Below are 16,482 nucleotides of genomic sequence, written 5' to 3'. Positions count from 1 at the left end.
GGGAGTGTGGATTGCATCACGCTCACTCTAGTGGGAAATGCCACGAAAGCTGCCGGGAATATCTTTTTCACAACCAATGTTTTGGTGAGTATTGAGCACCTAGACAACCCCCGTTGTTCTTCCATGCTCTGTGCAGGAAGTGGGATAGGTGTGAGCAAATTATTCACCTTAGGAAATAGCAAAATGGAGCTCTTCCACATGCAAAAAGAGGTGATCGGGGTTTCTTTCTGTTTCATCAATTGCAGCCTAATCCTGCAAGATGTTTCACTCCCGTGGAATCACTGGAGATGCTCAGCGCCTCACAGGATTGTGCCCTGAGTGCTAGCCAGCACAAGTCAGGAGAGAGAAAAGAATGCTTTCTGCATTCCCTCTGTTTTCTTTCCTGTTCCTCTTTTTGTCTTGGCAACCCTCCTCCTTCTCAGTCATGAACTAGTGCTTGTGTCCCAGGAAGACTGGCTAATGATCCCAAGCCCTGGTTTAGGAGCAACATGTGGCTCATATAATCTTTCCAAGCAGTGGAGAAACTGCAAGGCAGTGCCAGGGCCACTGGGATCCCTCAGGACTAGCTCCTTTGTGGTCCCAGGCCTTTGTTCATGCTTTTCTCTTCCCCCAGGGAAATGCTGAGGGCTGTCTCTGCCTCCCTTAGTCTTAGGGCTCTCCCTTCTTGGGCTGAGTTAATAGCAGTCTCTTGGCTAAGGAGAGCCCAGTTTCCAGTTGACGAGAGAAGGGACAGCTACGTGTTGCAGGGCCAGCAGCTCTTATCTTTCTCCTTCCCCTATATCTTTCATAGCGTCATAGAAATTAGTTCGTACCCACTCCAGCGGCCAGAGCAAAAATGTTCCATCCTGGCATTTTTCCCTGTCTAATTTTAAATATCCTGAGCTCTGGGGCTTCCACCCCATTCCTAGGGAGGCTATGCCAGACCTTGTAGCTTTCCCTGTTAAGAAATGCTTACTGATATTCAGCCTACATGTCCATTTGTCCAATACTGTTCCCTTACTTCTAGTCAGACCCCCTTGCAACTCCCCATAGAATTCCTCTCCCCACTTAATATCTGCATCTTTCAGATGTTTGCAGGCTGTTCATGTGAAATACATTTTCGACCTATAATCTCGTGTCTTGTTGCACGGAAAGACTCGTGCCGATTATGGACCTGATTCGATTCCTATTAAAGTCATTGGGGGTTGGATCGGGCCTTAAGAGCACTTGTCCTACCCCTGCCTCTGCCCTACCAGTAATCTGAGGACAGGTGCTAACGCCCACTCCTAGTATCATACAGAATTCTGCCTGAGCACCTTGCATTAACAGGCTCTTAGCTGGGAGTTTGGCCAAGCAGATATGTCCCTAAGATGAGTCCATCTAGGCCACAGCATTCATGGGGGGTTTATTCTTTGAACCCCTGCAGGTTCAGCAGCGTGTTCCCCAGCCTGAACATGGCAGTGAAGAGACGTGAGCAGACTCTGCAAGACTACAAGCGGCTGCAGTCCAAGGTGGAAAAATACGAAGAGAAGGAGAAGACCGGCCCCATCCTTGCCAAGCTACACCAGGTACAGAGCTGGGAGACTGGCGCTTACTGCTGGGGTTGAAAAGCTCTGGAGAGAATGTTAGGGCACCCCTTGCGTGCAGGGTGGCACAGTACAATTTCCCTGGCGTATGTTTCATCCTGACATGCCAAGTATTGTTGAATGGTGTAAGCGCCGAGTTATTTAGCACAGTAACTGGGCATAGCGTGATGAAATTAAGACAGAGACAATCTAGGCATCGAAGATCTATTAAGCTATGGAATAGACTCGCAAGGGAAATGATCGGAACGCCATTGCTTGGGACATTTAAAACTAGACCTGGGAAATCCCTTGGAAACATACACTTGGGTACAACCCTACCTCAGCAGGGAAATGGACTGAATGCTCTTTTGTCCTTCAGTATCATTTATTCAGTGTTTTGGGGCAAGGTGCCGTTATTTTTTCAAAATTAAATTGACATGTGCAATGCTGGGTAAATCTAGGTAAATTAAGAGCACTCAGTCTAAGACCAAACAGAACGTCCTCTCCAAACTAAAGCCCACAAGAACTGGAGATAACTGTAAGAGCACGTTAGGAGACAGCACTCCCCCGAACTTCAGAATTTGCCTAAACAGCTATAAAAAACAATCATAAAATTCTACACCTTTGCCACCTGGTACAAAGCTTAGGTCTCACAAAATTGCAATAGCTGGTTAACATGAACCGTCACCAAATTCTTACGTCTTTCTGAAATTCGAGCAAAGTTGTTGGGGTTTGGGTTTTGTTTTTACTAAATCTTCACCAGCATTCCCGGCCAAATCTGTCATTGCTACAAAACATTCGCTTGAAACCTCTAAGGAACAGTCGCCTTCATCAGAGTCAAAGAACACACCGTTTTGATCACTTTCCCCGCCAAATTAAGTATTGTGTTAAAGAACAGCCCTATCAGCATTAACAAAAGAGAATTCAGACTTCATAGTAAGCAGCTTATGCTGCTCAGCCTCAGTGACTAAAGCTATGGCTGGAAAAATGGGAGTTCTTTTGTCCTGGTGATTAAGTCGGTTTTATTTTTTGCCTAATGAACTTCTGGTGTGATCTAATTTTTTCCCCATGAAAATCTGAAATAAATAATCAAAAGTCTGAGCTTGGACACCTGGGATAGCCAGAGCTGCTGCTGCTGGGGAGGACTAGAAGCCAGGCTATTCAAGAGAGATCCAGATATTTGGTAGGGAGTTAGCATACCCTCATAAGGTATTTCCATCCGGCCTGAAATATACATTGGGCCTTTTATTAACGGTAGCTGGACTGGTGTCAGACAATGCATTTGCCCCTTTCGAGCCTGGTGTCATTTTAAGACCTTACTAGCCGGAAGTCATGCCTGCTCCATATCTCTAGCGTGCTTTCCCAACAAAGGCCCCGGAACCTGTCTTAACACCAATCTGTCCATAGGATTAGATACTGCCAGAGCAAGACCAGCATGTGGAATCTCACTGCTAGCCCCCACCCCCGCCCTTTGGAATTGCACCAGGATTAAGTGGCAGACTTGAACTTGTCTAATGTTTCAGCACCCACCCCCTCCTGCCCTTTTCCACCCCTTCTCAGAGACATTTCCCTTTCTCCCCACGCTTCTGTTTAAAGATCGCCAATAGGACTCTCCAAACTGAAGGTCACAGGCAAAGTGCAAAGACAGGAGAGGGCACAAGGTTAGGGAGAAAACCCCAAGGGCAGACCGAAGACCATCAGAGTCTCGGCATCAGCCCAGCGGCGCTAGCAGGTCCGACAGCCAAGCCTTAGCTCAACTTGGCGTCTCCCCTACTCACCTTTACTTCCAGCAGCATAGCAAAGTTGCTTTGCTGGCCAAGTGAGACCTCCTCTCTGAATATGGGGTCATGGCACCGGCATGGGCCCCCAATATGGTGCGTGCTGTAGGGTCCTTCAGAACTTTTCACAGTTATCCCAGCGAGAGAGAGAGACAATGTCCAAGTGAGACACCATCTGACCACAGGGCTGCATAGAATCATAGAATATCAGGGTTGGAAGGGACCCCAGAAGGTCATCTAGTCCAACCCCCTGCTCGAAGCAGGACCAATTCCCAGTTAAATCATCCCAGCCAGGGCTTTGCAGACTCATATCCAGCTTCTCGTCCACTGTCACCCCTAGGTCCTTTTCCGCAGAACTGCTGCCTAGCCTGTAGCTGTGCATTGGGTTCTTCCGTCATAAGTGCAGGACCCTGCACTTATCCTTATTGAACCTCATCAGATTTCTTTCAGATTTTCTCTCTGCATTTTCTTTTGCAGCCAACAGACGTTCATTTCTCTTTGTGAGGCAGGAGAAGGAACTATTGTTATTAGGTCTCCCAGCAGGTCATCTGTACCTTGCTGCTCACAGAAAAGCAACTTTGATGCATATTTATAGTACAACATAGAGGAGACTGGCTAAGGAAACTTCTTAATGTTTGGTGGCAGATACAAGGAGCTTGCCACGGTGGTGTTAAGAGTGACCTACCTCTGGATCTCTTTATGGGAGAGATTCAGTCATCCCCCAAACCCACAGGCTGGTCCTCAGAATGTTCCCTTATCGAGATCGCTAGGTCTTCTTGGGCCCTAGTATGAAAAATCACTGTCCTAAGCCAGCTTCCTGGAAGGTCATACCTTGGTTTGTTTTGGGAAAGGGGATTTTTAAGGCAGCTGAGCAACCCCCTCTCTCGTTTCCCAGGCCCGTGAGGAGCTGAGGCCGGTGAAGGAGGACTTTGAAGCCAAAAACAAGCAGCTTCTGGAGGAGATGCCCAAGTTCTACAGCAGCCGCATCGACTACTTCGAGCCCAGCTTTGAAGCACTGATCCGTGCTCAGGTGAGACCCATAGTGAAACCTGCCCCTGCGGTGGCTGCCCTCATGTCAACGTCCATTAGCTTGTGCTTCTCTCTGGAGCGGAGACTCTTTCAGACGTTAATGGTGGTTGAATGCCGTGCAGGAAGAACAGCATGAGTGAACTTCGCGCCCTTTCTGCCTCATAAAGCGTTGCCCAGATCTGGTGCTTTGCTTCAGCAGAAGGACCTGAGCAAAACATTTGTGATGTTTATTTAGGGCCCTATCCTACAATCCCACTCAAGTCAATGAGCAAAGCCTCCCCGCCCCCCGAAACAGGTGAGATTGTTTGGGGTTCTGAGCTGAGGGGAGGCAACACAAGTGGAAGGTACTTCCTAGCATTTGAACTTGTGATTTTTTTGGCGTCCCAGAGAAGCACTGTACTCTTGGACCACAGACTGATTCACCTGCGATATGGCACTGAGTGGCTGGAGCCACTGCTCTGGCTTTCCATGATCCTGTCGTGAAACCAATTTTAAAACTTGGCCCTTCCATAGCACCCTCCTTCCCAGACACATCTGACAAGGGAGGTGACTTGCCCAAGGCAATGTAATGAGTCAGTGCTGAGCCAGGAATAGAACCCAGGAGTCCTGACTCAGGCTGGCGAGAGCCTCCCTGTTTCTGTGCCCATCCTCGCCGACTGGCAAAGGCGTATTCCAGGTTATTTATCTTTGCAGGGTTTCAAGTTACTCAGTGGAATTTCTATTTTAGTTCTAGAGAGCGGGGGGGGGGGGAGGGCCCCTGACATCGTTTGTTAAGGACAGGGGAGATATTCAGCTAATGCTTAAAACCCAGTCTCTCTGCACCAGTGGGCACATGCACCCACTTCAGGGAGGCTTTAAATGCTAGTCTGCTCTCTCCCTCTTCTCCAACCCCAGAAGGGAGGTCCCCAAGGCTGTTGCAATGTTCAGTGAGGTACTGGTAAGCTTCATTAATAGGGCATCGCTTGATCCTCTATTTAGAGTGTGGAGCCCCCTAGTGGATGCTGTTTAACATTGTACCCTGCCTCTTGCAGATAATAAAGACTGTTACACAGCAGTCCCCCTGGTGCCATACTGAGCCACTGCAGGGAGGGGGTGGTCAGTCCTGACTCAGTACCTACCACCCCCTGAAGTATGGCTACCTGCACTAATAACTCCCCCAAATTATACTGTGTGTGTGTTATTTGGAGCTTGGAGCAATCTGACTGGAGACCACAAAACCCCACCCCCCCTTTGGGTGGGCTGAGGTTAACTGGCCAGTAAGCGGCCATTGTTAAAATGTAAGGCTGATACCATCTCTCCCCAGGTTGTGTACTACACTGAAATGCACAAGATCTTCAGAGACCTGACAGAGCAGATTGATGAGCCAGGCCTTACAGATGAGCAGAGGGAGAAAGAGAATGAAGCCAAGCTGAGTGAGCTGCGGGCCCTGTCCATTGTGGCTGATGACTGACCACCCTACCTATGCTGGGGGAGCCTCTTGTCCGCTCCAGCTTCAGCCTACTCCTGTTGAGCAAAGACAGGACAAGCACCAGAACTTTTCCTGTAGCACACAACTATTTATTCAGGATTTTAAAAAAAAGTCATCTCAGTAGGAAAACAAGAGACAAGACAAAAATAGCCACAGACAAGTGAAGAAAAAGGAGGGGGGTTTCAACCTTTCCCATTAAATACAAGTTGTTACCACATTTGTTGTCTAAAGCACCACCTCAATACTAAGTGCAGATGGCAGACCTTCATTTGGAGCTCACAGCCATCACTTACCAGACACCTTTGTAGACAATTAGCAATTCCTACCTCAAAAGTTTGATGATGGGTCAGAGTGGAGCTGTCTCACTTGCTGCAGTCCAACACTGTTAGGCTCCCCCATAATGGGAACCCAGCTCAAGTCTCCTCCCTCAGGCAGTGAAAGGGTTCTTGGTTCCTTCCTCAGCATCTAAGCCCCTCACTCACTGACCTTGCCATTTTTAGTCTAGGCTCATGACAGGGCACAGACTCGGCACACTATAATAGCTTCAGGGGATCCACAAGTGTCAGTTGCTAGATGCTGGTTCTTCCTCCTTCTTCTCTAAGCAGTTATTAGTCTGGAAGAGAGAAAGAAGGCATGAGCAGCAGGATGCCTCCCCCCCATCATCTCAGAACACAGTACTTCACTTCTGCCCATGCAAAGGTGTTAGCTGAGAGAAGAGATACCTCACTCTCGCCGCGGGGGGGGGGATTTGATACCTTCTCAATGATCCGCTGGATCTCCAGCTGCAGGGGAACGAGGCGCTTTTTGTTCTCCTGCAGCAGCCTTTGGAAGTGGGATTTCTGCCTCTCTGCTGATTTCACCTGCTCCTCCATATCAGCCAGCTGCTTCTGTACATCCTGCAGCTCAGCGGCCAGCACCTTGTTTGAGGACTCTGTCGCTGAGAACCTGGTCTGGGCATCCTCTGTGGGCAGAGAACAAATTCAACCCTGTTCCCCCCCCCCCAGAGGGCCCTGACCTACTCTAGCACCCCCACCCCAGCAGTGCACTCTGGCTCACCCAGCTTGACCTCCAGAGTGTGGATTTTGCTCTCCAGGTACAGGCGGCTACTCTCAGTCTGCTCTGCTTTCTCCAGCAGCTTTCCCAAGTTGAGGACGGTCCCGCTGTGGGAGATCAGATCCCCATGCTCCACCACTGCCTTGGGCTGGGCAGAACCCTCAGCCACAGAGTTTGAGGCAGGCAGCAAAGCAAGGTTTCCTGAAACAAGAGCAACTGACTTAGGGCAGGGGGATTTCCCCCGCCCGGCACCTATTGCCACGGCCCCTGTAGCCACTACTTACCCAAGAGCCCCTCCCCCGGGATGGGGTCAGAGCTGTCCTGGCGGCTGTAGTGCAGGCTCCGGTACTGACACACGTACTGAGTCACCACTCTGTTCACAAGACGCTTCGCCTGTCAACAGCACCCGCTGCCAGTTAGTGCCAACTTCCTTCACAATGGAGCATTCCTTCCCCCCCCCCCCCCCCCCGCTGGTACGCACCTGCTCCTTGCAAAGATGTAGCCCCAGCGTCATGAGGATCTTCTCCAGGTCTCTTCTGTGCAGGTAGCCACAGAAATTCAAATCAAAGTAGATAAAGGCCAAGAGGGCATCCAGGGGCAGCACAGCACTTGGGTCCAGCTCCTTGGGCTGCTGAGGAACAAGGCACATACCTACATAGCTAGGGACCTGCACTTGAAACCCAAGCTCATGACAGCCCTGTTCTCCCCCACCCCTGTGGCTTACTGACCAGGTCATGGAGCGCGGAGAACTCCATCTCTGACTGGTTGGAAGCAATGGATCGCACCTCTGCATCTTCTAACTTGACACCTACAGGGGATACAAGCAAGGCAAGTTGTCTGCACAGCCCAACTGGACGCACGTGCCACCCACGCCGTGCGCCCGCCAGACCTACCAAAGTCCTCCTCCTCCTCGTCTCGCAGCAGCAGCAGGTCATCCTCTAGGCTCAGCATGCACAGCTCATCAGTTGAGTCTTTAGGCTCCACTTTGGCCTTCTCATCCTCTTGGGGATCTTCACTGCATGCTGGCTTCTGCTCTGCCTCCTCCTGATGGGTCTGCGCACAGGCAGGAAAGAGAGAGAGAGTCAGCACTTTGCTGTAGTCTCAGCTGAGGGCCCCATGGGCATGGGGACACACCTGCCCAGGCTCCTGCTCACTGGCTGCCGCCTCCTCCACCTCCTCCTCCTGCACTTTCTCATGCTCAGCTGGCTTCTCTGGCTCCAGGTTCTTTGCTTCTGTCATCTCTTCCTTCTCGGGCAGAGCCAGCAGCGCCTTGTAAAGCCTGTAGCCAAAATCCCGCTGCAGCATCTCCTGGAAGAGCTCTGCCATCACTGCCACCTTGGGGAGGGAGAAGGACAGAAAGAATTCTAAGTGCAGCACTCTACAGAACTGGTCCGCTCACCCACAGTAGAACAGGGAACCACACACCAGCTTGGCCTGGTGCCTGCCTCCAGGGAGAGGTGAGCCTACCTCAAATGAAAGCTTTTCCCTCTGTCTCCTGTACTCCAGCAGGGTGCAGAGCGAGAGGTTGGAGCAGCTCGGCTGCCCACCTGGCATTGCTGGTTTCGGGTGAGCAACGATGGCAGGTTCAAGTGGGGGAGTTGGAGCTTCTGGTTCAGCAGCAGCATCTGTGGCATTTACTTCCTGTGCATTGGCCTCCATTTCCTGGTCAGGGGCTGCTTCTGGTATCTCCACATCCTTTTTGAAAGCATTACAGAGAGATCTTGACAAGACTGAATGATAAGACCTTTACTACCATTGCTCTTGGCTTTATGACAGCCCGCTCTCACCATCTCAGCTTTCTCCTCCTGCGAGGGGGATGGCAGAGGGGCCTTCTCGGCTTTCTGCTGGCACAGGGCCTCCCACTCCTCCAGAGACGGCATGCAACTCCAGACATCCGGCAGGAAGATCACCGTCGTCTCCCTCTGCAATGGGTCTCCCCGACGCAGATACCTGAACTCTGCAAAACGGAACCTAGAGCAGGGGAGGGGAGGCTCAGCTTTTAGGAACAGGGAATAAAACCTATCACTGCTAGGGTCCATTCCCCCACCATGTTAAAGACAGAAGGTCTCCATCTTCCCTCGGCTGTTACTAACCAACCAAGTCACATGGGAGACTAGGTTTAAGCAAAGTAAAATCAGTTGCTACGGTTACCCAGTGCAGGAATTCTATATATAGCCATGATGTGATCAGCCAAACCAAAGTTCCAGCCCATATCTACATGGATCTGAGCACCCCATCCACCAACCCGGAGCAGGCACCCCAAAGTTCTACACAGCTATTCCGTCCTGCCTGTTGAAGGGAATGAACAACACAGGAAAACTCATTTAGAGTGGTATATTTTTGGTCCGATTATCTCACCCATTGGTAATGGCAGTCACTTTGGCTGCAGCCCTGAACACTCACCACTTCGTGCAAGCGCTCAGGTCCAGGCCAGTCTGGGCCTTGGTGCAGCGAATGGCTGTGCGAACCAGAACCATGGGGTCAGAGTCTGGCTCGGGGCCATCTAGGGAAGGCGACCACTCCCCTCCAATCAGCACAGCTTCATCCTCTTTCCTCCCCAGCAGGAACTAGGGAAGGAGAAGAGAAGCCCAATAAGCCTCTGTAGAGGAGGGAATTCCTGCTCCCCACAGATTAACAGCAGCCTCACCTTTATTTGCTTTGTGGGGTGCTCTGGACTCTCCTTCTGCTCGCTGGGCTCTTCAATATATAATAAGCAATGGCGATACAACTCCTCTAGCCCTGGGGACGACAGCAGCATCACCTGGGGGAACAGCAACAGGGTCAGACGGGCACAGATACCCACTGCCCTATGTCACCCAGGGCAGGAAATCTCTCACCTTGGCACTGAATGCAGGATCCGCGTCCTCCGGCACAACGTCCTCCTCTGTCTTGGGCGGCGCCGCCTCCTCTGCGGGGTCAGCCACCAGGATGCGGCTGGGGTGCCTCAGGGTCAGCGGCTGGGCGAGCGGGAACGTGTCCAGCCAGCACAGGCGGACATCGTAGAACTCCCGGGGCAACTGGATGCTGCAGTAGCGTCTCAGGATTTCCATGGCATCGCAGAAGGGGCTGGAGCCAGGCAGAGAGAAACTCGGGCTAGCAGCAGACACACACAGCCTCAGACAGTGGAGCATTAGAAGCTAGCGATGGTAATGACTTTCAGTTGCTACCGGCTTCAAGGATATGGGGGAGAGCAGTAAGTTAGGGGCAGAGTGAAAGCTAGACTGCAATCAGAGCTATTGCATTAGCGCCCGTGGGCTCTCACCTGTCCACGGCATAGCGTGCAAAGTAGACCCGGTACTGTGGCGGATCATGGCGTGGCTTTTTCACTCCCCACGGTTCGCCGCCTTTCTGTTTCCGCTTCTTCGAATCAAAGTCGTCCCTGTAACCAGCACAGTGTCCGTAAGTATAGTCATCTTCCAGCCCTAACAGGCGACCTCTCTCCTTCCTCCAAAACCCTCCCTTTGGAGCTTATAGGGGACACACTTTCCACAGTCCTTACCATCTGCCTGAGTCCTGCCTGCCCTTTGGGCCCCGACCAGGGTATCTCCCAAGGTGGCCCAGATGGAGCGAAGGGGATGACTGGAAGAGGCTCATGGCTGGGGAAACAAATACACAGTCTTATTGCTAAGCCGCTCCAAAAGCCAATCCCTATCTGGACTAACTAAGGCTTGCCCTCGCTCCAGGAGGTGCCATCCCAGGGCTCCCACAACCCATGTCTGGAGGCAATCGAATTGGTTGGTGCACATAAGCTTTCCTCTGGCTTCATGAAGATTGGGGCTTATTCCAGACTTCTTACCCATGCCACAAGGACCAAAAGTGTCCTTGCTAAGAGGAGAGACCAAAATGTCCACAGGACCCTTGCCACTAAGACAGATGGATCATCCCAGGAATCCCTGTAGCTCCAGTGCTCTAAGTCTCCCCCGCATTATACTCACGTTTCTGGGGAAACAGAGGAGGGATCCGGTGAGGCTGGAACAGCAGCTGAGGTTGGGCTCCCAGGATGCCTTGTTTCTGTCCTAAGGATGCCACATGCAGGAGAGGGGTGGGGGCCTTCAGGAGGGGCTACAGAATGAAAGGCATGCAATATTCAAGCCTAGAGCCTCACAACAAGGGCTCAACAGGAGATGGCCCTCAAAGGGAATGAGAGGGAGTTCACCTGGCAGGAAGCAGCAGTGGGAACACCAGGGCATAGCCTGGTTTAACCTTTCACTGACCAGGCTAGCTGCTGGGCCTAGCACAGCAGCAGGTAAACAAGCAGCCTGAGTAGGCTCACAGGGATTATCCTCACCCATAGCTAAGGTGCAGCCGCCTCGGAGATGGAATGTGGCAACTGCTACTGCTGCCAGATCAAGGCAAATGTTCTCTGAGCCTGGAAAGATCCTCCTTCAGCCCACACATGGAGAGAACTACCAGCGCTTTAACTGATACCTGATTGGACAATGTCTGGACTTTCATGGCATTCCAGGGCACCGACTGGCTTGGATTATAGACAGCTTTCACCAGCACCTTCTCACCAATCTGTGGTAACCGGCCCTTCACGACACTGTCGCAAAACACAGAGCAACAAGGCACTGCTGTTATCATTTCAGACCAGAACCCAGGCGTCCTGACTTCAGTCCCCCTCTGTTCTAACCCCTGAGCAATGCTCCCCTCCCGAAGGCCCTTGGAAACTCAGAAAGGAAAGAGCACTCTTGTCCTAAAGTGCTCCTAGAGCTCTTCCCCACTCTCACACACACAGAGCAGCCCTCGCCTTACCTCAATTGGAAGAAGACCTCTTCATCCACCACCCCAAAGTAGTCATGCAGGCTGGTGACAATGCCCGTGAAGACTCGCTGCTTCTCACCCACCTGCAAGGCAAAGGACAAGCGGGTTCATTATGGCATAGAGCACACAACTGCTGCCGCTACGCTCAGTCACCGCCTGCGCACGCACCCCACTACACACTGCAGTCAACAGACAATACATATTCATGCACACAGTCGTGCTCACATTCCATGTACAAGCACAAATCACCTCTCTCTCTGTCTCTCTCTCACACACTCACACACACACACACAGCCAGCCTCAGCCCTGGGCAGCCCCTACTATCCCCAGGACCGAACAATACTGTAGTCAAGCAGCTACGAGGCCCTGCTCTCTCTCATGAATGCACAGCGCACAAGTCTTTCCAACCCAGTCTGCCGTGGCTCATCAGATAGTGCACTAGGAGCCCCACATCTTATGAGGGGAAAATCTGATCAACTCAGAAGTGATTTAGGACTTGGAGGGTTAAAGAATACGTTGGCATGGGGACAGAAACTCTAGGTTTCCTGAAGTAGCAAAGCAGCTGGGGTTGAGGGAAGGGTTGTCCTCAACATACCTGCAGGTGCCGTGCATTCTGGATAAGATCTGCTGAGACGGGAGGGTTTAACAGGCCAGGTGGAGGTCCCAACAAGGAGGTCGGGTGTGTCCCTAGAAGGGAAACCAAAAGAAAAAATTAATCCCTAGAAAATTCTTAGAAGGTCAAAAACTACGTGGAAGTACAAACTTCCATGCTCAGCAGGAAAGCGACACCTTATGGGAGCAACTCAGATAGTAGTTCCAATCAGATCTACTCAATGGAAAGACTTTGGGCATTTCAGTGTCAACAATCAACTCGTCCAGCCCAGATTACAGGGGGGCAAGTAGGAGAGACACTGACCTGTAATTAGCAATCCAATTTTCCAGATGTCTAATAGCTAGAGAACCAGCCTGACTCACTGGAGTTACCAGAGTTTTCCAGAAGCAATGCACTGGGAAACTCCCACCCTTAGATTACCAAACTGTGGTGAGTTGGGAGGAAAGATGCTGCCTCTACCCAGCATGTATCTCCTAATGCAAAGCCTTCGCCTCCCAACCTGCCCGCTTCTGGTTCCTGGAAGTGAGTAATTCTCTCTCTCTATGTTCCTTCATCCCCAGAGCATAACATCTGTTGTGTCCAGGTGTCCGAGTTTTCCTACTCCTTCTCACAAGAATTGCTTCAATGTCCATCTGTGCTCACCTATTTCCCATGAAACGGACATGATTCTTGCCTGTTTTGCCACAGCCCCAGGGTTAAACCTGGCTAATGTCTTCTTAGTGTCACCTTTCTGCTGCTTGGCAAAGCTATAAAAGCACAGGAGCAGTCTACCTGCAGACTCAGGAAGACAGTACCACAATTTTTCCATGCTTGGAAAGTTATTGGAACAGCCAAAAACTAACAAAAGTGAAAGCTTAAATATTGCAGAAATATTCTGCTTCAGCCCCACTTTTATTATGTGCCTTGGGCCATGAAAATCAGGGCTTGGGTACCTGTATTTTTGAATGCTAGGTAATGTGTGTGATCAATTGACATTTAACACATTTCAAACCAATTAGAATATTAAAGAAGCTGCCATGTTCACTCATTTCCAACACTCACAAAAATCATTAGTCTCAAAGTACTTCACACACCACAGAGAAATCTCTTCACCCGCCCACCTCTCTGGTGGAACTTGTTAAATTACCACCAACACACAGAATCCATGCAACAATTTAAGACGGGACCCAAAGCAGGCCAACTGTACCTGACTGGAACTGCAGGGGGGAGGGTCTTTAGAGAAGCCAAAGTTGATTTCCCCGCCCCCCACATACGTACACACATTATTATGCTGTGTACTACTTGGCTGTAGCCCTCCACCCCAAAGATAGCTGCATTTCAGTGCTGTTCTCTGTAGAGATTCTAAAATTTGAAACCTCACTAGACCTACAGAAACTCAGTGATATTCCGGAGAAGAAGGGAAGATTTACGAGTTCCGTAACTGTATTTAGCTAGTGAAGCAATGAGGTTTCCTTTGGGATGAAAGGCATGCTACATCTGAAATATATTAATATTACACTTATCGCTTTTAGTCGTGGCAAAAAGAAATGCAGGAATAACTGAGTTAATAATAATAGCATGATATTACGAATTTGCCCTTCAACCACGGCTCTGAAAAGCTTTACCAGTCCCCTGTGAAACCACCTTATTATCCATAAATAAAACGTGGATAACACTTCAGTGAGTCAGCGGCGGGGCCTAGGAACACAACTCAGGAGTCCTGGCTCTCACTCGGATCAAACACTTGACGCCGGGTTCCCCAGGAAAAGGGGGCGACGCCTCAGCCCTCGGGGCCATTGGCAGGCAGGCTCCAGCCTGCAGAAACCGTCCCCAGGCGCCGGGCCAGCTGACCTGAGAACGGCCTCGCTCCCTGCGGGTTGCCAGCTCGCAGAGGCTTCTGGCGCTTGAACTGGGCCATTTTGGGTGGAGCGGGCTGCTCCTCTTCTCCAGGCGGCGGCGGCTTCGCCTTGGGCTAGGAGAGGGGAGAGACAGACAAAGGCCGCATCAGCCACCGGCCGCCCTAGCCGGCGAGCGGCCCCCCGGGCACGAAGTCAGGAGGAGGGCGGAGCCCGGCCAGCCCCGGGAGGGCGGCTCCCCCCGGCCCCGAGCACCGCCCCGGCCCCGGCCCCTCTAGGCCCGGCCCGCTGCCCGCGCCCACCCCGAGGGTCCGAGCCGGGAGAGCGCGGCCCACACCCCGAGGGGGAGACCGGGGCGGGCGGGGATGGACGCTGCCCCCCTCACCCTCCAGATCAGGGGGGAGACGCTGCCGCCCCCCTCACACCCCGCGTAGCTGCGACGGGGGAAAAGCCACCGGGGCCGGAACCGGAACCAACCTGCGCGCGGGGGCGGAGCAGGAGAAGGGACAATAGGGACCCGGAAGCGCTTCACCGGAAGCCCGTTCTCGCCCCCTCCCGCCCAACCGGAAGGGAACGGAAAACCGCCGACACACACCCTGCCTCCCCCGCCGCCGGAAGTGTTGCTGCCCGGAGCGGCAAACGGAGACACTAGCCGGAAGTGTGGCGGAGGGGGGGAGGTCAGGGAAAGCACGCCGCCGGATGTTCTGGGGGCGGGGGCGTTGCCTGAGCCTGGACAAAGGGATGCCCGCGTATAGTGTGACATCATAATATCCCAGTGACGTCACAGTTATGCATCACTGTTAGATGACATCATAGTACCCCCCCCGTACAGTGACACTCGCTGGACAGCCCCCCTGCCCCATTGAGGCAATACTGCCCCCTACAGGCAAGAGACCCGCAGCACCGGGGCCCCATCTCACCCCAGCAGGCGCACAAGGAGACACGCCTCCTCCCGAAACCCCATCTCCCCCTCCCCCCTCACTGCCTTACACAGCTCCCCCCTCGACTGGGCCAAGCCCCCATGTACCCCTTGTGGCTAGGGAGGGAGGAGGGCGAACACAGCTGATGGACTCCTGCCAGAGTCATTTCCATCTGCAAGCCAGGGTCAGGACACAGTCCATTGCTCCCCCAAGAGCAACCCCTCATGGGCGTTATCAAAAGCGGTCGCCTCTCCCCCAAGGCTTGCACGCCAGAGCGCGGCGATGGTCCATGGCCGTTACTCGTAGTCGCTCGTGATAGGTGGTCTCTCACGAAGGTTTTACTGTAGATCTAATTCTAGAGGCCAGTAGGCCCTTAGGAATTTACTCCTTAAACTCTGGCCCTGGCCCAACTTCAGTCTTTCCCTTAGCTCTGGCAGATGGATCCTAGCACTATCCACCCCACAAAACTCACCCATTACATCTCCCAGTCTAAGTGAGCTTTAACAATCACAGTGCCTGTACATTACTCCCTGCCAGGCAAGGGATGGCAGGTGAACTGTTCGGAATAGCCATTACCCCTGCATCTTAATCACACTAAGACCCTATGCAACCTGTTAATTGAAATAATTTATGCCTTATTTTAAGCAAGTATTTAATTCGCCCCAAATCCTTTCCCCATGTAAACAGATAAATATTTCACCGTGCAGGAGGTCAAGCAATAAATGGAGTGCATCTCAAACAACAAATCTATTCCAGGGAGCTGCATGGAGGATTATAATGGAGACGTTACTGCCATCATGTGGTTAATTTTAAAACCTTCCCCACTTTTGTTCAGGATAGGTTCTCCCCTTTGCCCCTAGCCCAGTTCCTCAGTAGAAAGCATAACTGATAACAGCGCCACTTCTAACCAAATGCAGCACGTGCTCGCTAGCCAGGCTCCTTACAGATGTAGGCCTAGCTCACTTTGGAAGTGGCGGCTAAGCTTCATGCAGACACAAGCCTTAGACAAGCCTGTCAGAGCAGCGAGTAGGCAGAGTTTTCACAACTGCATAGTACTGATTATTGAAAAACAGGGTAGAAAAATAGCTGCTCTTACACAGGGCCCAAATCCAACCAGGTCTTTGTCTCAAAAAAAAAACAAAAATTAAAAAAAATTAAAAGAACCTTCCAACCCACTCTCCCTGCCACACACTCCCACCTCCCCTGGGCTCATGCTGGGAGAATAGGATTCGTTAATTTCCCCACACATGACTTGGCTCAGCTACCTTACAGATCCCTGCACTTGAGGAAGCTGTGACCTTTCCTGGGGCCAGAAGAGGGTTAACCCCTCGTCTCTGCCCTGTCCATACATCCCAACAGACTCCTTAAATAGTAGGTCTGTCCACACACACAAGCAGCTGCTGTAGATATATATCATGTGAGCACAAGAACCAAATTCCATTTTCACCCTCTCCATTCTATCACTTCTCTGCTCTGCC

At 51.7% G+C, this 16,482-nt stretch overlaps 2 protein-coding genes across 5 annotated transcripts in view; one reads left to right on the top strand and one right to left on the bottom strand.

Annotated features, from left to right (window-relative positions):
• BIN3 (bridging integrator 3) overlaps nt 1-6,036 on the top strand; it is a 54,010-nt gene extending 47,974 nt beyond the window's left edge. For both annotated transcript variants that reach the window (XM_048828988.2, XM_048828989.2), the window contains 3 exons: nt 1,406-1,547; nt 4,218-4,352; nt 5,655-6,036. In XM_048828988.2, coding sequence (XP_048684945.2) covers nt 1,406-1,547; nt 4,218-4,352; nt 5,655-5,801 — 424 coding nt within the window. In that variant the 3' untranslated portion in view covers nt 5,802-6,036. The remainder of the gene's footprint in view (nt 1-1,405; nt 1,548-4,217; nt 4,353-5,654) is intronic.
• CCAR2 (cell cycle and apoptosis regulator 2) lies at nt 5,887-14,582 on the bottom strand. 3 transcript variants are annotated; one of them, XM_048828982.2, is made up of 21 exons: nt 14,562-14,582; nt 14,080-14,200; nt 12,232-12,323; nt 11,628-11,719; nt 11,301-11,415; nt 10,808-10,934; nt 10,372-10,468; nt 10,135-10,251; nt 9,710-9,938; nt 9,520-9,633; nt 9,276-9,439; nt 8,660-8,843; nt 8,340-8,567; nt 8,007-8,207; nt 7,766-7,925; nt 7,601-7,680; nt 7,354-7,503; nt 7,157-7,265; nt 6,876-7,073; nt 6,575-6,780; nt 5,887-6,432 (listed from the first exon to the last, which is right to left on the bottom strand). In XM_048828982.2, the coding sequence occupies exons 2-21, from the start codon at nt 14,144-14,146 to the stop codon at nt 6,382-6,384; spliced, it is 2,781 nt and encodes a 926-aa protein (XP_048684939.1). In that variant the 5' UTR covers nt 14,147-14,200; nt 14,562-14,582; the 3' UTR covers nt 5,887-6,381. The 3 variants fall into 3 exon arrangements, with proteins under 3 accessions (XP_048684939.1, XP_048684938.1, XP_048684940.1); XM_048828981.2 differs by having other exon boundaries at nt 14,470-14,563; XM_048828983.2 differs by having other exon boundaries at nt 7,354-7,500; nt 14,470-14,563.
• Nucleotides 14,583-16,482: the final 1,900 nt, after the last annotated feature.

The sequence above is a fragment of the Caretta caretta genome, chromosome 26, assembly GCF_965140235.1.
Source record: "Caretta caretta isolate rCarCar2 chromosome 26, rCarCar1.hap1, whole genome shotgun sequence".
Taxonomy (NCBI): domain Eukaryota; kingdom Metazoa; phylum Chordata; order Testudines; family Cheloniidae; genus Caretta; species Caretta caretta.
Note: the sequence above shows the minus strand (reverse complement) of the source record. Positions and strands in the feature narration are given on the sequence as shown.

What these genes read in the sequence shown, in the direction of transcription:
- CCAR2 (XM_048828982.2), bottom strand. Translation starts at nt 14,146, where the DNA reads ATGGCCCAGTTCAAGCGCCAGAAGCCTCTGCGAGCTGGCAACCCGCAG. An exon ending in ACCCCACAAAGCAAATAAAG is followed by an intron (nt 9,440 to 9,519) that starts GTGAGGCTGCTG and finishes CTCCTTCCCTAG; the next exon opens with TTCCTGCTGGGGAGGAAAGA. An exon ending in GTGAGCAGGAGCCTGGGCAG is followed by an intron (nt 7,926 to 8,006) that starts GTGTGTCCCCAT and finishes GCCTGTGCGCAG; the next exon opens with ACCCATCAGGAGGAGGCAGA.